The sequence below is a fragment of the Podarcis filfolensis genome, assembly GCF_964270895.1.
Source record: "Podarcis filfolensis genome assembly, chromosome: 5".
Taxonomy (NCBI): Eukaryota; Metazoa; Chordata; class Lepidosauria; order Squamata; family Lacertidae; genus Podarcis; species Podarcis filfolensis.
Genome location: NC_139608.1, coordinates 862,059 through 885,549, shown reverse-complemented (window position 1 = coordinate 885,549; position 23,491 = coordinate 862,059). Strand labels below are relative to the sequence as shown.

At 52.1% G+C, this 23,491-nt stretch overlaps 1 protein-coding gene across 2 annotated transcripts in view; it reads right to left on the bottom strand.

Moving 5' to 3' along the window:
• Positions 1-7,053: 7,053 nt before the first annotated feature.
• LOC310762152 (putative cation-transporting ATPase 13A4) overlaps positions 7,054-23,491 on the bottom strand; it is a 53,395-nt gene continuing 36,957 nt past the window's right edge. The window contains exons 18-30 of one of the 2 annotated variants that reach the window (XM_083612735.1): positions 22,091-22,215; positions 20,258-20,436; positions 18,544-18,663; positions 18,058-18,137; positions 16,362-16,404; positions 15,022-15,131; positions 14,249-14,345; positions 13,804-13,876; positions 13,522-13,696; positions 13,213-13,406; positions 11,125-11,213; positions 9,726-9,806; positions 7,054-7,821 (exon numbers count right to left, since the gene is read on the bottom strand). In XM_083612735.1, coding sequence (XP_083468861.1) covers positions 7,585-7,821; positions 9,726-9,806; positions 11,125-11,213; positions 13,213-13,406; positions 13,522-13,696; positions 13,804-13,876; positions 14,249-14,345; positions 15,022-15,131; positions 16,362-16,404; positions 18,058-18,137; positions 18,544-18,663; positions 20,258-20,436; positions 22,091-22,215 — 1,603 coding nt within the window. In that variant the 3' untranslated portion in view covers positions 7,054-7,584. Of the gene's footprint in view, positions 7,822-9,725; positions 9,807-11,124; positions 11,214-13,212; positions 13,407-13,521; positions 13,697-13,803; positions 13,877-14,248; positions 14,346-15,021; positions 15,132-16,361; positions 16,405-18,057; positions 18,138-18,543; positions 18,667-20,257; positions 20,437-22,090; positions 22,216-23,491 lie in introns of both variants that reach the window. The other variant, XM_083612736.1, reaches the window with a different exon arrangement.

The window sequence follows — 23,491 nt, the reverse complement described above, 5'->3', positions numbered from 1 at the left end:
TCTTGCACGGCAGGAGGGGGTGGACTGCATGGCCCCTGGGGTCTCTCCCAACTCCAATTCCATGGTTCCATGTTTATTTATTTTTTATTTTAAAATATTTTTATTAGTTTCCACCCACACACACAAAATCCTTACATTAAAGGAAAAATAAAAACACAAAATAAAACATTTATAACAACTGTATACTCAATCAATATTAACATTTTGGGGTTACTTGAACCCCCCAACTTCCCTCTATTCCTTCCCTTGGTTCCATTGTATTATCTTCATTCATACATGTCTATAGAATCTTTATCTCTAATTCCCTCCAAATTTAAACATTGTCTATCACATTACAAGTGTTTCCCCCCCCAAAAAAAACCCTGCTAATGTATTAACTTGCATACATTGCTTTTGTAAAGCAAAAAGCACGATTGCGTGATTTAAAAGAAGGGTCAGCGAGCGACGCTCACGTGGGGAATGGTCTTGGCCCCCTAAGTTCTCCCAGGTGGTGTTCCTCAGGGGGCCATTGGACATTTGCCTGAAATGACAAAGCGAAAAATTGGGGGGGGGGGGAGAAATAATTCCAACAAAACAAGAATGGCAAGATAGATTATTTAGTTATGTTGAACTGGCAAGATTGACAGATGCGATCAGAGGTTATAGCAAACAAAAATTTCAAAAAGATTGGAAGAAATATAGTGATTACCAGGAAAAGCAATTACTACGGCTCAGAGCCGTGCTTTCTAGGCACGGTGCAAGCAGAAGGGCGGGTGACCCCAGACTTTTGTAGTGAACCTTAAAAGACAACCGATTTGCACCCAAGTCTCTGAGGATGAGAGCCTCCCTTGCCTTCTGATGCATGAAGTGTTACGTTCGTGTGGAGTTTGTGCATGTTTTCAGTGCTGAAAGCAGGTGGCGGCAGGGCAGGTGGGGCGCAGAGCTTGGGAATCCCCGCTCACGTGCTCCCAGGGACATGGGCGGCGGCCAGGAACAGAACTCCTGCGTAAGTGGGGATTTCCCTGCGCCTGCTGAACGCTGAAGAAGACATTCCCTGAAGTGTGGCCCAGTTGTTCATGGAACAATTGTATATCTGAGGAAGCCGGCTCTGGGGGCGGAGTGACTCCCCTGCGAGTGTTGGAAGGGACCCCAGGGTCATCTGGTCCACCCCCTGCTCTGCAAGAAACCTGCCGCATTTACACTAATTGAATGCACCATTGAATCGAATGTGCACCTCTGTTTTCTAAACCTTGAAACCAAGGAAGTATCTGCTGAGGAATGTAAGTCCGCCATCAAATCTAACCTGCACCCTAATGTTTGCGACATAATTTGGCCAAAAAAGGTGTATATTACACTCGAGAAAATACGGTAGCAACAGAATCCCTGTTAGGAGGCCTGCCTAAAATCTGCTTAAAATCTCAAAGGAAGGGGAGTCCACACCTCTTGTGGGAGTCTGTTCCACTGTCAAACAGCTCTTAGTGTCAGAAAGTTCTTCCTGATGTTCAGTTGGAATCTCCTGTCTTGTAACTTGAAGTCATGGGTTCAAGTCCTAGCCTCCAGCGTAAGAAAGGGGGTGGCATTTGGGAAGAGTTTGCATGGCATTCCTTCTTCCTCCTGCTGTGAACTCATGACTTGTGCTGCATCCCGTCATGGAAGGAGGCAGGTTCTTATCCATTCAGATCCTCTGAGCCCCACAAGCCCCTGTGTGGCAAGATGGGACCCAAAGGAGAAGCTGGGGCAGCCCCTGTCCCGGTCTCCTCTTTCCTGATCCGGCTCTTTGTCATCGCGTGAGGTCACACCCGCCCCTCCACCGAAAGCCCAGGTGACTCCCAGGCTGGCATGCAACTGCCTGCTTTGCACCGGGGTGTGAATCAGGGACTGGCAACCCTGTTTGCCCTCTGGGTAGCCGTGCGCCTCTTTCCTGCCAGCCGGCAGAGGGAAAGTTGGAGTCCAGGGACATGTGAGGGACCACAAACTCTCCATCCCTGGTAGGAATATTCCGCTTGCTGCCCCTAATAGGATTAGGGGCTTGAGAGGATGACCTCCTGCTCCCTCCCTGCCCGGAGGCGCTTGAGTGTAGGAGGGGCCATGCCAGACTGGTCAAACTGGTTGGGCTGGTGGAGATTACCTTGAACGGCCTGCCGCCTGGCAAGAACCCTTTGCTTTCTCTGCCTGGGCTCTCCTGGAAGGAGAGGGACTTTGGGGGAGAGAAAGGGAGCGAGATGCTTCCTCCCTCCTCCAGCTGCAGAATATGCTCAGTCTCTGTCTGTGCAAAATGCAAAACACACAGGCCCAGCTGAGAAGAGCGCAGGGTCAGGCTGAGAGATGGCGGGCGCAGGGGCTCTCTGCAAGCATCTTAGCGGCCTGGGAGTTCCCTTGGAAGCCTGAGGAGGAGCAGGGAATATGAGGCTTCTGTTGGAGTCAGCCCAGCAAAGGTGAAGAGGCAGCTTCAGAAAGTAAGACCCATGCTGGATCAGGTCCGCAGCTACAGGGGGGCTAGCCAAAAGTTTTGACCTGGATGAAGCCTCCAGAGGGGTGCCATTGAGGCTCCCAGCATGTTTGTGCATGTGTGCAAATCCATGCAGGGAGTGCCAAACTGACCCAGGTGAAATAAAGCCTAGTTTCCCCCCTAATAATAATAATAATAATAATAATAATAATAATAATAATAATTTATTTATACCCCGACCTTCTGGCTGGGTTTCCCCAGGCACTCTGGGCGGCTCCCAATAGAATATTTAAAATAGAATCAAACATTAAAAACTTCCCTAAACAGGGCTGCCTTCAGGTATCTTCTAAAAGTCAGAGAGTTGTTTATTTCCTTGACATCTGATGGGAGGGCGTTCCACAGGGCGGACGCCACCACTGAGAAGGCCCTCTGCCTGGTTCCCTGTAACTTGGCTTCTTGCAGGGAGGGAACCACCAGAAGGCCCTTGGAGCTGGACCTCAGTGTCCAGCAGAACGATGGGGGTGGAGACGCTCCTTCAGGTATACTGGGCCGAGGCCATTTAGGGCTTTCAAGGTCAGCACCAACACTTTGACTTGTGCTCGGAAACGTACTGGGAGCCAATGTAGGTCTTTCAAGACTGGTGTTATGTGGTCTCGGCGGCCGCTCCCAGTCACCAGTCTAGCTGCCGCATTCTGGATTAGTTGCAGTTTCCGGGTCACCTTCAAAGGTAGCCCCACATAGAGCGCATTGCAGTAGTCCAAGCGGGAGATAACCAGAGCATGCACCACTCTGGCGAGACAGTCTGCAGGCAGGGAGGGTCTCATCCTGCGTACCAGATGGAGCTGGGAGTAAGCTGCCCTGGACACAGAATTGACCTGCGCCTCCATGGACAGCTGTGAGTCCAAAATGACTCCCAGGCTGCGCACCTGGTCCTTCAGGCGCACAGTTACCCCATTCAGGACCAGGGAGTCCTCCACACCTGCCCGCCCCCTATCCCCCAATAGGACCATGCAAGCAAGATTTGAGCCAAAGAGCAACATTCTCCAGCAACTGGGATTCAGAAGCATCACTGCCTGCAACTGCGGAGACAGAGCCCTCTCCTCCTCTTGGGAGGCGCACCTGCCTCTCTCTGCGCATAAACCACATGTCGCAAGGCACCAGTAACCCTCCCATGACCTCATGCCTTCCTGACGCTCCCCTGGATTCTTGTCACATGCAGAGAATTGGGAAATACGGTGCAAACAGCATCCCTGCAACTTTCCGAGTCTTTTCTGGGGACCAACTGCTGGTTTCTGTGTTGCCACACCTTGTGTGCTCATCAGGGAAAGAGTTCTGTTATTATTTTGCACGTGGCTATCAAGGCGCCGATGGATTAATAGCAAAAGAACCTTTCTCTCTGCACACATTTATTCTAAACAGTTCTCTGGCTATGATCAGTGTTTCCCCGGCTCTTCAAGGGAAGAAAAGGGCGTCCCATGCCCAGTTGATTTCCTCTATGCAAATCCTCTCTCTTCCTCCACGCTTGCCTGCCAATCAGGATGTGAAATGCACAAGCCGATTAACTGGCCTAATTACCAGGCTTGTGTTTTCCAGCTGCACTTTCCCATAGCTTTGGATCTCAACCTCAAAGCCGGCAGAGAGGAGCTCCTCCTTCTTCCTCTCCTTCTTGGGCAACTGAGCAGCAGTGAGACACTTGTGCATTTCTCCCCTAGGTTCTCTCCCCCCGCCCACCCCCTCTGCCCCTACCTCTGCTGAAGCCCCTTGTGCTTCTAAAAACAGGGAGTCTTCTTCTTCTTCTTTGGCGATCCCTCGTAGCCAAGTCAGATTGTCTTCCATAAACACGGTTTTAACAATGAGTTCATAAGTGACTGTGGAGGCCAATTCTGGATCCCCACTTCCTTCCACAGTGGGGACATTGGTTTCCGGGCAGGAGTTGATCACAGTGTGGATTTGCCAAGCGTGCCTTCCTCTTAGCACGTTTCTCCCTTGCGTCCTGAGTTAGAGTGTCTTCAAAGCCCAGGACACCTTTGGCAAAGGCTGTTCTCCAACTGGAGCGCTCGCAGGCCAGTGTTTCCCAATTGTCGGTGTTTATACTACATTTTTAAAGATTTGCCTTGAGATCTTTAAATCTCTTTTGTTGACCACCAACATTACACTTTCCATTTTTAAGTTTGGAATAGAGGAGTTGCTTTGGAAGACGATCATCAGGCATCCACAAACATGACCAGTCCAACGAAGTTGATGTTGAAGAATCATTGCTTCAACACGGGTGATCTTTGCTTCTTCCAGTACACTGGCATTAGTCTGCCTGTCTTCCCAAGTGATGTGTAAAAATTTTCAGAGAAACCGTTGATGGAATCTTTCGAGGAGCTGGAGATAGTGTTTGTAAGTGGTCCATGTTTCACAAGCATATAGTAAGGTTGGAAGTACAATAGCTTTGTAAACAAGCATTTTGGTTTCTCTGCCAATGTCCCGGTCATCAAACACTCTGTACTTCAATCGGGAGAAAGCTGCACTTGCAGAGCTCAGGCGATGCTGGATTTTGGCATCAATGTTGGCCCTCGTGGAAAGATAACTGCCCAGGTAGGAGAAGTTTGCTTCTAAAGCATGGAGTCATAGAGTGGGAAGATAGCCCTGAGGATCATCTAGTCCAGCCCCCCTGCAGCGAAGGGGTCACAGCTAAAGAAGACCTGGCAGGAACTGAGCAGAGAGTGGAAAGGCTGGCTGGGAGGCTGCAGGTGGGGAGGGCAGTATCTTGACCTGGGGGTGGGGCTGGCAGAGGGGGTGGGGCACAGGCAGCATGCAACCTGCTTGTGGCCCCAATTCTGTGCAAAAGACTGCTGGGTTTGCATCCAGGGTCCACATCGTACGCCGTCCAGATTGGGACTGGCATGCATTTCTGAGCCAAACATCAGGGCCACCTGCATGCTGCTGGGGAAGAATTGGGACCTTTGTTGCACACAGACAGGAACATGCTGCTTTCCTAAATGAGCTCTCATGTCTCTCAGTGTTCTTCCCTAAAAGAAATAAAGGCTTAGACTTCTGCGGCCACAGCAGGACAGAGGGGAAGCCTCGTAAGCGCAAGGTGGGTGCTGGGGAGGACGTCCTATAGAAGACCGTGAGGCCGGCAGAGGATCAACTGCATGGCCAAAGCCTTGATCAGTGTTTCGGGGTCTCTGGGGTCCTCTGCATAGGGTTCGAATTGAGCCAGGCCCTCCAGGGCAGCCGCTGCCCAAGGACGTGGGGGAACAGCGCCCTCTTCAGGCCTATGCTATATAGCAGCACAGAGCTAGGAAAATTATACCTGTTTGGCCTCCAGCAGCCCTCCTGGTTGCTCTCGAGTAGACACAGCAGAGACAGAGGAGCAGCCGGGTGTTCCTGGCTCAGGAAGGCGGTTCTTGGAAATGATATGCGGGGGGGGGGGGAACCGGGGGGGGGGAGAGGAAGTCATGGGATTCAGAGAATCCCATTTCATGGATTTGATATTGTTTTTATTTACAGTTTTCTTACATGCTGTAGTTGTTACGTTTGTTGTTGCTTGTCTTTTCTTTCTTTTATTTTTGTTATATTATATATAATATAATTTTTTGTTTATTATATATAATAAAAGGAAGGCAGTTCTTGCTCAGGCCGAGTGGCTTCCCTGCATTGCTGCAAGAGGCTTTCCTGCCTCTTGTGGGCTCTGCACCCCCTTACTAGCCCCCCCTTCACCTCGTGAAGCCAAAAGGAGAGCGTTATGTACTGAGTTGAATAGGATTCAGAATGCAGCAGTCTGATTGGTCCTAGAACAATAGGATCCAGAATGCAGCAGTCTGATTGGTCCTAGAACAATAGGATCCAGAATGCAGCAGTCTGATTGGTCCTAGAACAATAGGATCCAGAATGCAGCAGTCTGATTGGTCCTAGAACAATAGGATCCAGAATGCAGCAGTCTGATTGGTCCTAGAACAATAGGACCCAGAATGCAGCAGTCTGATTGGTCCACAGGAGCCACCCAATCCAGCTCCAGGTGGAAGTGAATCCGCAACCTGATTGGCCTACAGGAGAATCCCGGAATTAGCCAATCACATTGGGCCCATTGTGTAAATAATGTATATAAAGCAGACATTCTGGGGGAACTCACCACTATGATCTGAATAAAGAGCATGAAATCCACACTCGACTCTGAGTATATTTCAGAGAGCTTTGCAGCAGCTGGGCCTGGCCCAAGCAGGGATCCCATCCGGTCCAGGATCCTGTCCTCGCAGCAACAGTGATTCAGAGGTAGGCTACTCCTGCCACAGAGGTTCTGCTGTCTCAGTCTATCTCTGTACACAGAGTTCCACTGGATCAGGTCCATGGCTCAGGTGGTCCAGCAACCTCTTTTCCCAGTAGACAACCAGGAGCCCCAAAGGGACATCGCAAGCACATCTCCCCACCTGCGAGTCCCAGGAAGAAGCTTTATTCAGAGACTTGTCCATGAGTCCCCACGGCTCTCCTTGCCCCTCTCCCCCCCCCCCCCCGCCCCGCTGCCACAAACTATGGTCTGATTCCAAGGCTGCTTCCAGACAGTCGTCATATTGAGAGTGAGATTGAGCTGCAAAGGAAGAACTTCAGGCTGTGCCAGTAAACTGCATCTGGTGTGCTTCTGCAACAAACTCGCTTTTTTTATTTTTTAGAAAAATCAAGGTTTCTTAGGGGTGACAGGAGATTGCTCTGGAGCAGGGCAGGGTAACAGCGTGAAGTGACGTAGGATAAACTCCTCGCATGCAGAACCTGCTTCTCTGCCTGCTTTGCCACCTCCGCCACGGGGAGAGAAGCAGAGTTGGCATCAGTGCCCATTTGGGGCAAGATCGCGAGAGAACCCACAGGCTCCGCAGGATCTCGTGCCGTTTCAGACTCGATTCTGGCACTGCTTCTGTGCTGGTGATGGAGGTGGCAGGCTGGCCAGCCGGCCACGCACAGGGCTGCCATCTTGAGGGCTTCGAATGGCATCTAGTGGCAGAGCCAGCTCTGGCCTCCCAAGCTTTGTCCAAACAGCAGCAGCCAAGGCCTGTGCCTCTCCGTCGGCCGAGGAATCCTGCCCTCAGGGCTGTCCCTTGCTGCTGCTAATGGCACCCACTTTTGACCAGGGAGCAAGGAGGCGGCCCTTGAGGAGCAGACACGGCAACCTCGCTTCAGACGCTCGGTCCGCAGATGGGCTCTTCGTGGCTCACAAACGCCGGGTTGCCGTAGGCCGCTCCAAAGCCAGCCACACGAACCGTGTCGGGGCTTGCGGAGTCCGTTCGGTTGAGGGGTGGCCAAGAGGGGTCCCTCTCCAGGGCCCTCCGCAGCTTCTGGTATCGGCTCCTGGACTGGTACCCAGAGGCTCTCTTCAGAAGCGCCCACAGGGCTCTGTTCTCAATGACGGCCTCCTGCAAGAGAGAAGGGGGGATCAGGCCCTTGCGTGGGGAAAAGGCGGAGCAAGCAGAACTGAAGCCTCAGGAAGCCCCATATTCATATAATTATAATAATAGTAGTAGAAGTATCAATAATAATTTGTGTGTGGGAATGGAGTGATTGCTTTTGTTTTTGTTACTGAGTCATGTGTTTTGTGTTTTCATCTTGCATTTTTATCCTGTGTCCTTTGGACGAATGGCTGTTGGCATAAAGCTGATATAGATAGATAGATGATATAGATATAGATATAGATATAGATAGATAGATGATAGATAGATAGGTAGATATAGATATAGATATAGATAGATAGATAGATAGATAGATAGATAGATAGATAGATAGATGATAGATAATATTTATCCATAGCCTGCTTTTTCCCCAGCCCAGGAATCAAGGCAGCTTCTGCAGATAAAACAGAAAGTGCCAAAAACTGAGATGATCATGAAAATGTAACTGAACACGACCAGAATTAAAATACAGTGGTACCTTAGTACTCAAATGACTCGGCTCCCAAACAAATTGGCTCCTGAGCGCCGCAAACCCGGAAGTAAGTGTTCCGGTTTGCAAACGTTTTTCAGAAGCCAAATGTCCGACGCGGCTTCCGTGGCTTCTGATTGAGTGCAGGAAGCTCCTGCAGCCAATCGGAAGCCGTGCCTTGGTTTCCGAACGGTTTCGTGAGTCGAACAGACTCCCAGAATGGATTAAGTTCTGGAACCAAGGTACCACTGTATGGATTTCAAAGAGATCCATTCAAAACACAGGCAGCCGCGATAACTGCAGTTGGGAAGAACCCCCTTGCCATTCTTGGGGTGCAGCCGGGACAAGCCCTGTATTGTGGGATGCAAAACACAGGTAGCAGTGAAGTACAACATTCCTAGAGTGGACGTGCAAGGGGATGCTTGGTTCAGCCAGTAGAAAAACTTCCTGTTTCCTCCTGGGCTGGGACAGACTTCCTCTGCATGTGACCAGAGATGGGCATGACCTTACCTGTCCAGGTAACACAAAAGGGCAAGTCACAAAGCCCTCTCTCTCTGTCTCTGACTCCATTTATAGAAGAAGCAACATCTCTTCAGCTTCCAGCCAACAGAACACAAAGGAACCATCTCCTTATCGGATAGATTCTACATGTTTATACTTGTTTATATCTAAGTCTGCCTTCAGGGATTCATCTGTGAACTGACTGAATGTGAGTAAACTTCTTTTATACTTTTTACACAAGACTGTGTCGTGTCTATTCCTTTTAAAGAGGAGTAAAGGGGATTACAGGGATGTGGGTGGCGCTGTGGGTTAAACCACAGAGCCTAGGACTTGCTGATCAGAAGGTTGGCGGTTCGAATCCCCGCAACGGGTTGAGCTCCCATTGCTTGGTCCCTGCTCCTGCCAACCTAGCAGTTCAAAAGCACGTCAAAGTGCAAGTAGATAAATAGGTACTGCTCTGGCAGGAAGGTAAACGGTGTTTCCGTGCGCTGCTCTGGTTCGCCAGAAGCGGCTTAGTCATGCTGGCCACATGACCCAGAAGCTGTATGCCGGCTCCCTCGGCCAGTAAAGCGAGATGAGCGCCGCAACCCCAGAGTCGGCCATGACTGGACCTAATGGTCAGGGGTCCCTTTACCTTTACCTTAAAGGGGATTACCAGCCTGCTGCAAGCTAACCACTGCACATTTTAAAAGGGGAATGTTAGAACTCTGCTAAGTTATAGAACCCGCTAGCGCAAGTTAGGAAGGATATTATTCAACAATATATCTTCTCCTGCCTCCCTGAACATTCCCACGCGTATCCCAAGAGGAGGAGGAGGAATGGCCTGGGCTCTCACACCCCAAGCAGCCCTTCAGGGGGCCTTGAGCAGCCCGGGCGGGGAAAGCCAATGGATCCAACTCACCTCGACGACCAGGGAGACGGCGAAGGTGATCAGCAGCAGGCCCAGCAGGGAGAATCTCCAAAGGATGGGAGTGCAGACAAGCTGGTGGGGGGGGGGTGGAGGCAGAAGCAGGTGAGACATGGGAGGATGGAGGAGGAGAAGGCACATCCAGGACAGCGGGGGGGGGGGGCCCACTGCCAGCCATGCCCCCTGCCAAGCATGCCCAGTCCAAAGACCCCCTTTCCATGCCCACTTTGCAGTCTCCCCCCCCCCCGCCGCCTCTGGGATGCTCTATTTTACTCCAGTGGGTGTAGTTGCATCAGTTGCTGTTATCATTAATTTCAATTTAATTTCATGTATTGCACTTATATCCTGCCTTTCATCCCAAGGGCTCAAGGGGGTGGGCATGGTTCCCCGTCTCTAAACCCCCCCCCACAACAGCCCTGTGAGTTTGGGTCAGGCTGAGAGGCAGGGACTGGCCCACCCAGGGAGAGCTTGATGTGTGAGCGGGGAGGCAGGATTCGAATCTGGGTCTCTCCCAGGTCCCTAGCCCAGCATTCCTAACCGCTAAGCCCACCAGCTCCCCTGAGCATCAGTGTTACAAAGATACCATTCTTCATTTTTATGCTTGTTATTAACTGATATTCCTGAATCGCCTTCTCCACGTGTCTCAAGGCAATTTACGAATGCACCGTAAAAACATTTTAAAATGGGTGTTTTTAAAAGCGGTGCAGAACAGAACGGTGCATCATTTCCCTTGCTTTAAAATCTAAGGCAGAGAGACCTCTGCAAGGAGCAGAGGGGACGCTTCTGTTATGAGGCCACCTAGTGGCTGCCTTTGCACACTGCAGGTTGTTGAGATGGCATGGGGGGCACCACCTGCCCTGAATCTGGCCCTCAATCCACTCAGGGGAGGAGCTAGTGATTAATTGTGCTGTTTGAAAACCCCAATTAAACATATGTCTGGGATGACAGCAAGGAAAGGAGATGCACAGGGGATCAGATCCTTTTTTTAAAAAAAGTATTTCTTTCTTTCATAAGTTTAACATGCTGCTGGACTGTAAAAGGGGGGGCCCTCAAAGTGGTTTATTTAAAAAAAGAAAAAATGATCCCGAAAAATTCACAATGCTTTAAAACGTGTGAAAAGTTAAAAAGCTAAACCAGGTTTAAATTTCTAAATAACTTCCTAAGCATTTGGGCAGGAGGAATATTTTAAGAGGGGGTGTTAGGCGGGGGCCCCTCCCAGAAAGGAACCTTATAAGTTGCCTAAAAGAGGGCTTTGCCCACAGTAGCCCTGCAGGGCTTGAGGGAGGGGTCTCACGCCAGGCCTACCAAGAGACCCCCCCCCCAGAGGGGCAGTGGGAGGGGGGACTAGGGATGGGCTGCAGCACTTGGGGCGAGGGGGGGCATTTCTACTCACATCCATCGTGGCATAGAGACCCTTGATATGGGCAAAGAGGAAGAAGAGGCAGACGCCCAGCTGTGCCCCCAGGACCAAGACGAAGACATCTGGAAGGAGAAGACGGTTGGGGGTGAACTGGGGGAGGAAGGCCCGCTGGGGAGAGGGGGGCACAGAGCCATGGAACTGGAGAGTTGGGGGGTCCCCAAGCCCCTGAAATGCGGGAATCACGGGGAGTTGAGAGAGGGCCTGGGGGCTTCAGCAGCCTGCAGAGCCGGCAGGGAGCAGGCTTGTTTTCTGGGTGGGATCTGAACTGAGGGATCTGAAGACAAGGAAGGAGATTCCAAATAAAGATGAGGAAGAACTTTCCAAAAGGAAGAGCCATTGCACAGGGGAAGGGTCTCCTCAGGAGGTGGTGGACTCTTCTTCCTTGCAGGTTTTTAAGCAGAGGCTGGGTGGCGCCCGGTCATGGATGCTTCAGCTGAGATTCCTACGTTGCAGAGGGTTGGACTGGATGACCCCCTGGGGTCCCTTTCAACACTGCAATTCTATGGTTCTGTTATTCAATGGGTCTTTTTAAGCAGAGGCTGGATGGCCCTCGGTCATGGATGCTTCCGTTGCAATTCCTGCATTGCATCCCTACGGAGTCCCTTTCAACTCTACAATTCCATGATTCATGGTTTAATAATAATAAATGTTATTTATACCCCACCCTCCCCAGCCAAGACCGGGCTCAGGGCAGCTAACACCAGATATAAAACAGTTAATTATGACACAACTTAAAAACAAGATTAAAATACAACATTAAAATGCAGCCTCATTTCAGAAACTTTTGGGGGATCAAATCTTCACCAAGACCAACTATCCAGACTGGTCCTACGTGGGCCAGAAAAAGCCAGGGAAGTCCCCAAATAGGAGTTCCATCACAGAAGGAGAAAGGAAAAAGGAAAGAAGGGGAGGGAATCAAATTGATTCCAAGCCAAAGGCCAGGCGGAACAACTCTGTCTTACAGGCCCTGCGGAAAGAAATCAGATCCTGTAGGGCCCTGGTCTCATGAGGCAGAGTGTGATGGCCTGGGATTCGGACTCGAAGGCTGAACCTGAGAGATCCCAGCCTGCACAGGATTCCCTGCCTCCAGAACCAGCTGAGCCAGGGCTGGGGCCTGAGCCTGAAGGGTCCTCACCTGTGCTGGGTCCTCAGGTGCAGGCACCAGCTGAGTCTGCTCTGGCTCCTGAGGTGATGGAGGACCCATTGCCTGCAGGTGCTCCACTCTTAGCCCCGTCAGGGGAAGGTGAGGTTGCCTCTGGGTCCGGTCACCCTCCAGCCTCTCCTGAGCTGCAGAGGCTCAGGGCAGAGAGGCAGAGGGAACTAAGTTCCCGCAGGAGGAGTGCTCGCCTCCAGGCCAGGAGAGGCGAGTCACCTGAGGATCGTGGCCGCTGTATGCCTCGGGGCAGATAAAAGCCGGCCAGCCCCAGTCCCAAGTTTTGGGAGCAACATTGTTGGTTGCCAGTTCCTGTCTGAACCCTGTCCTGCTTTCCTGCCAGAGCTCCTGACCCGCCCTGGCTCCCCGCTTGCAAGCCGGTTCCTGACTTCACCCGGCTCCCTGCCCTGCACCCTGATTCAGCTACTACGGACTGCCTCCACGTTGCACCTTTGACCATGGACCGGACTTGGACCTTGCCTCTTGGGTAACCCACGGGACCAGCACACAAAGCGTTCCACCAGGCCGGAGCCAGTGCTGATAAAGCTATGGCTATGGTTGAAGCTAATCTGATTTCCTTGGGGCCCAGGACCTCTAGGGCGTTGCTATTTATGGACCTTAAGGTCCTCCGCGGGGCAGACGGGGAGAGGCTGTCCCGTAGGTACGAGGGTCCTAGAGTTCTAACCGAACACGTCAAAATAAAAACGGACTAAGCATTGTCCAAAGAACAACCCAAAGGCAGAGGACTTGCGATGCTTCTGGAAGGCGGGGAGGGTCTGGATGCAGCCCACCTCCGACTCTCGGGAGGGAGGCACGAAGCCTGTGATGGGGATTCTGGCTCTTGGGGTCTCTGAGGGGCCACGTCTCTCTCCACCCACAACCCTACCATCCGGTCTCGTTGCTCTTACGGTTTCTGTACACAGGTTGCCTGAAGGGCTTTCCCTTGGAGAAGACCAGAGCCACCAGGAGGCAGTTGAAGGTGGAGAGAAGCCACACGGTGGTGTTTTCGTAGCTCTTGTACCCGTTGTCCACATCGGCCTCCGTCCGGTTGCTGGGCGAGGCAGGGAACGCGGCGTCGCTTTTGTTCCCAGGAGAGCAGGCGCTGAAAAGGACCCCGGGGATGGAGTCAGGGATGCCAGGAGCCAGCCTTCTCTCCCCCACCTTCCCCCCAGGAGGGTCCCCCAGCCCATCACCAGGCAGCAGCCAGGCCTCCCTACCTGAGGAGGTCTCTGGTGGAGTACCAGGGCTGCTTCTGCACCAAGACGAAGCCACAGACTTGCATGGCCAGGCTGAGGAGGAGGTTCAGCACCAGGGAGAGCAGCAGAGGCGGAGACGTGAGCCGGGCGGGGGGCCTGTGAGGAACCAGCTTGGGGTGGGCATGATTCAGGCTCACTGCAAAGAGAGAGGCGGGTGGTGGGGACGTCCCTGGGGCAGCCAGAAGGCCCCTCGGAGCCCAGAGGGGCCAGACCCCCAACCCGGAGTCGCTAGGAAGCGCTTACTTGTCATGCCAACGAGAGTGCTGATGGCCAGGTCTTGGAACAGAAACTGGTAATTCCCAAAGGAGTTCAGTTGCTGGAAGAGAAGAAGAGCAGGAGGGAGCCAGGTGAGAGTCCAGGGCCCAGGCACCCCCAAGGCCCCACCCGCCGCTGCTTCTCACGACCGCACACCAAACGGAGCCACGTGGCCCCTTCTGTGCTGGCTGGAAAGGGGGCCCGGAGCCAGCCGGATTCCCGCTGCTCCAGAGGGCAGCCCCAAACCAACGGATTCAAGTTGCGAGGAAGGACTTTTCGGCTCAACATCAGGAAGAACTTCTGCTTCGAAAGGGGGTAGAATCCCTTGGTTTGGAGTGCAGCAGCTCCCTTGCCCTCCGGATGAGACATGGAGGACACCCGGCCATCGGGGAGACCCCCCCCCCGTGCCCACCCCCTTCCCCTGGCCCTGTACCCAGTAGAGGAGCAGGACTCCCAGGTATTGGATGGTGCTGTAGAGAGCCATGTATTTGAACATGCAGAAGGAGGTGACGAGGGCACAACGGCCTTGCCTGCGGGGAGAAGGGGGAGAGGGAGAAGGGTTGGCAAGGAGGGCCTGGAGAGGCCTGTGTTGCAGCAGGGGTGGACTACAGGACCCTTGGGATCCCCTCCAACTTAGAGAACTGGGAACCAGGCAAAGGAGGAAAGTGGGGTCTCTTGGGGGGTTTCCAGCCCTCTGCACGGCCTCCTGCCAACCTGTGCAAGCTCAGCCCCCCCCCCACTCTGTGTGTCGGCATGCAGGGGGCTGGGAGGCCAGATGGCAAGCCCCAGCTGTGCCGTCTCCTTCCATCGGCCCGTGCTCCGACGTAAATCAGCGCCCCTGGGCTTCAAAGCCAGGGCACGCTATCAGCAGAGAGAACTGCGCACACAGAATAGGCCTGAGGCTTGTGGAAGCATGCTACAACTACGGATTTATTCATCATAAATCAGGACAAAGAAACATGTCGTCTCTCTCTCTCATGTCGTCTCAGAGGGAATGGGAAAAGCAAAAGCTATACACACAACGGAAGTTCCCAGCAAGCTGTGCTGGAATGTAAACAGGCATGTGACACGTAACAATCCCACACGTCTGTTCCTTAAGGGGGAATGGAAATCTCAACGCTGCGTCTCCACCCCCACCTCCTGGCTTGACTCTGCTCACCAGGGGGAGAGAGGGCCCCACCTTCCCCACAGGACTCTGGGGCTCACCTGATCAGCTCTGGGACGCACTCAATGTTGGGGGTCTTGGAGGTGAAGGGGGAAGCCACCGAGGCCTCCTGCTCAGAGAGGGAGATTCCGACATGGGCCACTTTCAGGGCCTGAAAGGCAACAGCAGTCTCAGGACTTGGGACAAGGAAGGACGCGCTTGCGGTGCAGGAACCCCTGGGCGACTGCCAGCACCCCAGACACACACCACCTTGCGCTCTGCAGAACCGGCAGGCCAGCAACCCCTCGAAGCAGCTGGCAATACTCTGGGGCGGCCGAGGGGGAAGGAACTGTGCAGCAGGCCTGGGAGTTTATTTTAGTTAGCTCAGCGGGTAAAGCATCAGACTCTTAATCTCAGGGCTGTGGGTTCAAGACCCACGTGGGCTAAAAAGATTCCTGCATTGCAGGGGGCTGGACTGGATGTCCTTGGGGTCCCTTCTAAATCCACGGTTCTAGGATTGTAAAAATAAAAATAAAAACAGCAACAAAGCAAAAAAAAAAAAAAAGACAGAGCAAGTAAAATTATCAATAAGATAAATTGACAGCAGCACTCCTAAGACTTTTGAAAAACTGATGAGAAAGATCCGAAACCAGGAAGATCAAGCACTTTCTAATTTATTTTAAAGCCCACTGTAAACAGTTAAAAATCTTTGGCAGGGATGTAAAGACACTTGTAATGTGATTTTTTTAATGGTAATTATGGTTATGTAATAGATAGGTAAGGGTAAAAGATGCAGTAAATTTAATCTTAAAGATGGAACCCGTGAAGGGAGGGAAGGCGGTCAAAGGGTATTTTAATGTTTGAAATGGTTTTGTTTTATATGTATATTTTTTTCAAAAACTTAATAATATATATATATATATATATATATATATATATATATATATATATATATTATTATGACTTTTGAAAAGTTAAAATAGCAGCAGACTACAACAGATTGAAGCTTGCATTGATTTTCCAAGCACCTGAACAGGCTTGTCTAAGCAAGAGGGCTTTAAGTGGGCACCAGAAAGTGAACTGCAAAAGCGCCTGGCGGATATCCATCAGCAAGGAGTTCCAAAGTGCAGGCTGCCCTAAAAGAGGAGGGCAGAGCAGCAGGTCCATGGGCATCGCTGGGCAAAACAGGCCTCTGCAGCCCAGGAGGGAGAAAAGAGCTGGGAGCTCCGGAGCAGCCCATGGATTCGGAGGAGCCACCGCTCTCAGCCTTGCTCAGGACCAATTGCAGGTGACATTTGACCTTGGATCTGGTCTGTCCTGCACCTGGCCTGGAAGAGGCTGCGCCTCCCTGGAGATGATGGACCCCTTTGGAAGGTTTCAAAATATAGTTCAGTATACTGACCCCGCAGTCGTTGGCACCGTCTCCACACATGCCCACAAAGTAGCTGGGGAAGGAAAGGGGGGAAAGTCACGCAAAGACATGCAGAAAGGGCTCACCCAGACTTCCTTTGGCATCGTCTTTCTTGGCACAGCATTTGTGCTTTAAAGCTCCGCGTCTGAGCAGAGTGTTCAGGGTTGTTTAACCTGTTCAGGCGAAGGTTAATTCTGTGTCCAGGGCAGCAGTTTACCAGCTCCACCTGGTACACAGGATGAAACCCCACCTGCCCGCAGACTGTCTCGACAGAGTGGTGCATGCTCTGGTTATCTCCCACTTGGACTACTGCCATGCGCTCTACATGAGGCTACTTTTGAAGGTGACTCGGAAACTGCAATTAATCCAGAATGCGGCAGCTAGACTGGTGATTGGGAGCGGCCGCCGGGACCACATAACACTGGTCTTGAAAGACTCCCAGTACGTTTCCAAGCACAATTCAAAGTGTTGGTGCTGACCTTGAAAGCCCTAAACGGCCTCGGTCGTTCTGCCCAGACACTGAGGTCCAGCGCTGTGGGCCTTCTGGCGGTTCCCCCACTGGGAGAAGCCACGTTACAGGGAACCAGGCAGAGGGCCTTCTCGGTGGTGGCGCCCGCCCTGTGGAACGCCCTCCCACCAGATGTCAAAGAGAAGAACAACTACCAGACTTTTAGAAGACATCTGAAGGCAGCCCTGTTTAGGGAAGCTTTTAATGTCTGACACTGTATTGTTTTTGATATTTGGTTGGAAGCCGCCCAGAGTGGCTGGGGAGACCCAGTAAGATGGGCGGGGTATAAATAATAAATTATTATTATTATTATTATTATTATTATTATTATTATTATTACTACTGCTACTATTATTATTTGCCCTGGCACTTTCCCCGGGGAAACCCGCCATCAGAGCAAACGGCAACGGCGTTTTCGGCAGATTGACATTTGCTCTGATTCAGTGGTATAACGTGGGTTTATGCGGAGGGCAAAAACCAAACCAAACAAAACCCAGAGCTTTGAAGTCTGTTGCTGGAAAGCGCTGTACAAAAGTAAGCCTGGCTAAGCCCAACATCACGCAGGTCAGGGGAGGCGTTGGCAAACTGCAGCACAACTTTTGCCTTCTGAGCAGAGAACGGGAAACCCAGCAGGAATTTTGGCACAGAAGCCCTTTAACAGTCCTCTGCTGCTAATGTTCCTGGGCACTTATACAAAAATCAGGAAAGCCAAACACATGATATAGAGATAGATTTAATTCTACCAATGTTTAATTGTCTTTTAATGATTCCACCCCCCCCCCCATGTTTTTAGCTGCTCTTATTTTTATCTGTAAGCCGCCTGGAGTAAATATATAATAAATATATAATATATAATATATAATATATAATGATCTAGAGCAGGCTCACTGCGTTCCCTCTGCTGCAGCCAGGTGGCAATAATAGCTCAAGACACGTGGCTTAAATTCTGGAGGTTTTGAAGGGCACCTTAAGGTGGTTCTCCAAGTCCCCGTTTTATTCTCCCAACAACCCTGTGAGGTAGACCAGGCCAAGAGCGGGCGACCAGGCCACCTCCCACCCGGTGGGCTTCAGGGCTGAATGGGGATTTGGACCCTGGCGTTTCCCAGCGCTCTAACCATTGCACCACACTGCCTCCCCACCCCCCCCAACTGTGTGTTTCCTGAGCTTGGGCTCACTCACTCCATCTTCTGGAGCTCCTGCACCAGGCTGGCCTTTTGCGGAGGAGACATCCGAGCGAACACCGTCCCGTCCAGGAGAAGCTGCGGGGAGAAAGAGGGCGCAGAGCCCAGGCCCAGCCTCAGGGGCAGGCTGGGGAAGGAGTTGGGCGCAGCGGCTTTTGCCAGCGCCCAGGCGGACGGGCAAAAGGGCAGAGGCAGCCTGGGGGGGGGGGCTCCCAGGCCTATCTGGATCCGACCAGCCTCCTCGGAAGCACAGCATGGTGCACAGGGTGCTGCCTTGCTCCAAGTCAGAGCATTGGGCCGTATTGCCCGCTCAACTGGCAGCAGCAGCTCTCCCAACCCTACCTGGTGATGCTGCCTTAGAGGGCAGAAGCAGGGGCCTTCTGCATGCCAAACAGACGCTCTGTTGCCCTCCCCCAAACAAAGGGCTCTGTCTGAATGTGCTGTGCCCCCCCCCAAGAGAGACGCCCCCAGGGTCCGGACTCACCTTTGGGAGCAAGTGCCTGAAGTGCTGACTGAGGACCTCGTAGGTTCTCCCATCCAGGCAGAAGTGGTACCTGCCCCTTCCAGGATCAGGCCCTCTTCCTCCTCCCCCTTCCAGGTATCTCTCCTGCAAAAGAGGAGGAAGGGATGAGGCACCTGCTTCTTGTGGCCTCAGACCAGGATCCCACCCGGCAGAGGCAGGTCACCCAGAATACATGGAATTAGCATATACAGTGGTGCCTCACAAGACGAAATTAATTCGTTCCGCAAGTTTTTTCTTCTTGCGAGTTTTTCGTCTTGCGAAGCACGGTTTCCCATAGGAATGCATTGAAAATCAATTAATGGGTTCCTATGGAGACCGCCTTCAGACCAGGTCCGGGGACAGTCTGTCCCCGGACCTCTTCTGAAGGCTGGCGCGGGGAGAAGGACTTTTCTCCCCACCGCCAGCCTTCAGAACAGCCTTCTGAAGGCTGGCGGTGGGAAGAAAAGCCCTTCTCCCGCCGCCAGCCTTCAGAAGAGTTCCCCCAGGGCTGCCTAGGCTGCGGATAGCAGCCTGCTGCCAAGCGCGAGGGGCGCTCTGCTTCAGAGCGCCCCTCGCGCGGGGCAGACATTCGCAGCTTGGGGAGCCCTGCAGGACTTCCCCGCAGGGCTCTCCAAGCTGCAGATAGCAGCCTGCTGCCCCGCGCGAGGGGCGCTCTGAAGCAGAGCGCCCCTCGCGCGGGGAAGCAGGCTGCTATCCGCAGCCTAGGCAGCCCTGGGGGAACTCTTCTGAAGGCTGGCGGCGGGAGAAGGGCTTTCCTCCCCACCGCCAACATTCAGAACAGCCTTCTGAATGTTGGCGGTGGGGAGGAAAACCTTCCTTCCACCGCAAGTCTTCAGGACAGGTCCGGGAACAGAGGAGAAGGCGCGCTGCGCTTCCCCGCTGTCCCCGGAGATTTCCCTATGGGCTTTCGTCTTGCGAAGCAAGCCCATAGGGAAATTCGTCTTGCGAAGCCGCTAAAAAATCGGAAAACCCTTTCGTCTTGCGGGTTTTTCGTTTAGCAAGGCATTCGTCTTGCGGGGCACCACTGTATGTCGGGGGGGGGGGGAATAGAGATCGATTGACCCAAAAGTTTAAAAAGGAATGGGAGATGTATAAACAGTATCTAAAAGAACAGGGTCCCCGTATAGAAACTTTAGAATGGTTCGAATAACTCTCGAATTGAAATAAGGTAAAAAGAATACAAACAAGATTTAGTATAGATCAAATCTATTGGAAAATCAGAGGCAAGGAATCGAGGAAACAAGGACCCACATCAAGGAAGTCGAAAGTTGGTGATGGAAATATTTTTGTGCATTTGTGAAGCAGTGTTACATATTCTTGTTTGTTTGTTTGTTTGTAAATGATGTATTCTATATTTTTTCCCTTTTGTATAATTTTGTCATGTCTTTGTTTTCTTTTTTTCTTTGCTCTTTTTTCTGAATTTTCTTTGTGTGTATGTGTTGATTTTAAACCAATAAAGATTAATTAAAACAAAGACCAAAAAAACAGAGGTGCCCTGGGACAAATGCCCAGGCCAGACTTGGGGGCTCTGTGCTGCGTCAGAAGGTGCTGAGGGCAGCTAGGACACCCCTGGGTCATGCCCTCTTTTGCCTGGCATCCTTTGCTCTGCTCTGCCAGCCCCACCCAAGATCCAAAAGTGGCGAGAAGGAACCCCCTCCAGGGAGCCCCCCGGGACCCTTACCTTGGACTCGCTGCTGTCGCCCTGGTCTTCTTTGCTTTCCTCCAGGAGCTCCCAGGTGACGGAGGGCGAGGGAAGCCCAGGCTGGCCGATCGCCTCCACAAGGATCACTCGGCTGCCTGGAGGAATCAGGCTGGCATTTCGGGCGACGGTGATTGCCGTCTGAATGTTGTCACCTGGAAAGTCAAGACAGGGGCGTCATCCCCTGCGCGTTGGGATCTTGACGTCCAGAGGGGGCACTCCGCACAAATTCTTCGGCTCTGCCAAGGGGAACAGGCTGCACTCCTTCAGACTAAACGTCAGGAAGAACTTTCTGGCAGCAGGAAGAATTTTCTAATGTTTATTATGTTTTTATATACCGTATCTTTCGCTCTATAAAACACACTTTTTCTCTCCTAAAATGTAAGGGGAAATGTGTGTGAGTCTTATGGAGCGAATGCAGGCTGCGCAGCTATCCCAAAAGCCAGAACAGCAAGAGGGGTCGCTGCGCAGCGATCCCTCTTGCTGTTCTGGCTTCTGGGATTCAGAATATTTTTTTCCTTGTTTTCCTCCTCCAAAAACTAGGTACGCCTTATGGTCTGGTGCCTCGTATAGAGCGAAAAATACGGTATGTTGGAAGCTGCCCAGAGTAGCTGGGGCAACCCAGTCAGATGGGTGAGGTACAAATAATAAAATTTATTATTATTATTATTATTATTATTATTATTATTATTATTTTATTTATTATTATCAGAGCCGTTTGACAACGGAACGGTCACCCTCAGAAGGGGGCAGACTCTCCTTCATGGACAGAGGCTGGATGGCCACATGTCAGGGGGCTGGGCAAGAGGACCCCTCCCAAATCTACCATTCTATGATGGTGGGCAGCCCGAGAGAGAGAAGACAATGACAAGGGATGGATTTTGTGGGATGTGAAACACAAGAGCAGTCAAGTACAACATCCCTAGAGTGAAGATGTTTACACATGGGGAGGAATGTTTGTCCAGCCAGCAGGTCAACTTCCTGTTTCCTTCTGGGCTGGGACAGACTTCCTCTGCATGTGACTAGAGGTGGGCGTGGCCTCACCTGTGCAGGTAATGACAAAAGCACAGGGCAGGGCAGCCATCTCTCTCTCTTTGACATTGAAGAAGCAACATCTGCTTAGCCAAAGATGCCCTCTTGGCCTCCAGTCAAGAGAGGACAAAGGGACTGTTTCCTTATGAGATAGTTTCCAGGTGTATGTTACTTTTCTAAGCTAAGTCTGACTTCTGGGATCCGATTGTGAACAGAATGTTGTGTGAGTAAACTCTTTTTATACTTTTAAAGAAGGCTGTGTCATCTCTTATCTTTTATGAGGGAATAAGGGGAAAATACCTGAACAGTTATTACAGAGGCTTTAGCGAGCCTGAGCATATGCATCTGCTGTGAATTTAAAAAGGGGAATGTTACTCTGCTAAATTGTGAACCTGTTTACAGAAGTTGGAAAGGCTATAATCAAACAATATATCCTCTCCTGCATCCCTGAACTTTCCCACAGATTGGAGAGAGGCAGGCTGCATGTTCTTCTGAGAGCCCGTCCCAAGCTGAAGTGTTCCAGGTTTATTGGCCCACGTTACGGGTTCAAGGCCCTGCACAGCTGGGAAGCTTGAGGGACAGCCTTGGGGTAAATAAATGAAACGAGGGATGTAAAGCACTTTGCAGGCTGATTGGTGCTGGGGGAAAGGATTCCCAGCCACCTCTGGAGAGCTCTGGCAGCCCAGGGGCCTTTGCAACTGGGGCAGGGAGCTCAGCACCGAAAGGACCCCTCCGTTTCTTTCTCTGGCTTCCAGCACCCGCAACCGGCTATCCCACCTGTAACCATCACGCTCCGGATGCAAGCGGCGCTGAGCTCCTCCAGGACAGGCCTCGTCTCGCTTTTCAGCCGGTTCTCCAGGATCAGGAGTCCCAGGAAGGTCAGGCCAGACTCCAGCTGCTCCCTTGGATGGAAGAAGCAGGCGGGTCAGGGCTACGGAGATCCAGCTGGCCGCATCCTGAAGTGGCCAAGCTGGCAGGCAGCAAAATAAGTCAGGCCTTTGCCCTTGAACTAGGAGAGAAGATTGCAAAAGGCCAATGCTGGACCTGGGAAGCCCTTGCTCTGGTCCTGCTGCAGAGCTCTTCTTGGGAGCCCTCCTGGATCAGGCCAGGGAGGGCTGCCCAGTCTGGCATTCTGCCTCCCACTGCGGGCAACCAGTTGCCTCCACGGACCTCACGGCAGCAGCCATCCAGCCTCGGCTTGTGGGCAGAAGTGGGCAGCCAAGATGACCAAGGAAGGAGATTCTGATGAAACATCAGGAATGACGGTTGGATGGTAACAGAGAGGGGAACGGACCTCCCTGAGATGGCGGAGGTCTCCTTCCTGCCAGGGCTGCCTGCCAGGGTTTCTTGAATTGAGATTCTAGCAGTGCAGAATCTAGAGTCTAGGTGACCCATCCCCACAGGCTTAGGACTCCATGAGTTTTCAAGGCTGCATAATCCAAATGTCTCCAAATGTGGAAATGGCGAGGGAGTGGGAACCAACCAACCACATGGATTTTGCTGCCTTAAAAAAACAGGCAGCACCTCCAGCCTCAGAGGCGAGTTCTAACTCCTCAGGCGCTGCTACGGAGTCTGGGCTTTGCTTTCTGGCTCTGCTGGACCCGTGACTTTCTCCCGACTTCCTGTGGGTTTAGCTAGTTTTTAGAACAGGGGTCTCCAAACTAAGGCCTGTGGGCTGGATAAGGCCCGAGGGACTTGTTTATCCAGCCCATGGTGAACCCCACCCCCCACTGCCGCCGCCCGCTCTTACTGGCGCTGTGCTGCGCAGCGGCCCACTTCCAGGTCGGAGGAGCACCTGAAATAGCTTGTGCGCATGTGCAAGCATTATTTGCACATGCGCAAGTGTTATGTGAGCATGCGCAAGCATTATTTGCACATGCGCAAGCATTATTTCCAGTGCACAGCTGGGTCAGAGGAGGCCCATGCACATGCGCACAAGCTATTTCTGGTGCTCCTCCAACCCGGAAGGGCACCTGAAATAGCGTGTGCGCACACATATGGGCACGCGCTGCCCCGCCCTCCAGCCCGCCGCACGATTGGTGCTGGAGACACCGGCCTGAGCCGCGGTAAGTTTGCTGACCCATGTTTTAGAATGACCGCAGGCGGAAAGCCTTGGTCAGCAGCATCCACTTCAGGCGATCCTAGACACCCATCTCTCTCTCTCTCTCTCTCTCTCTC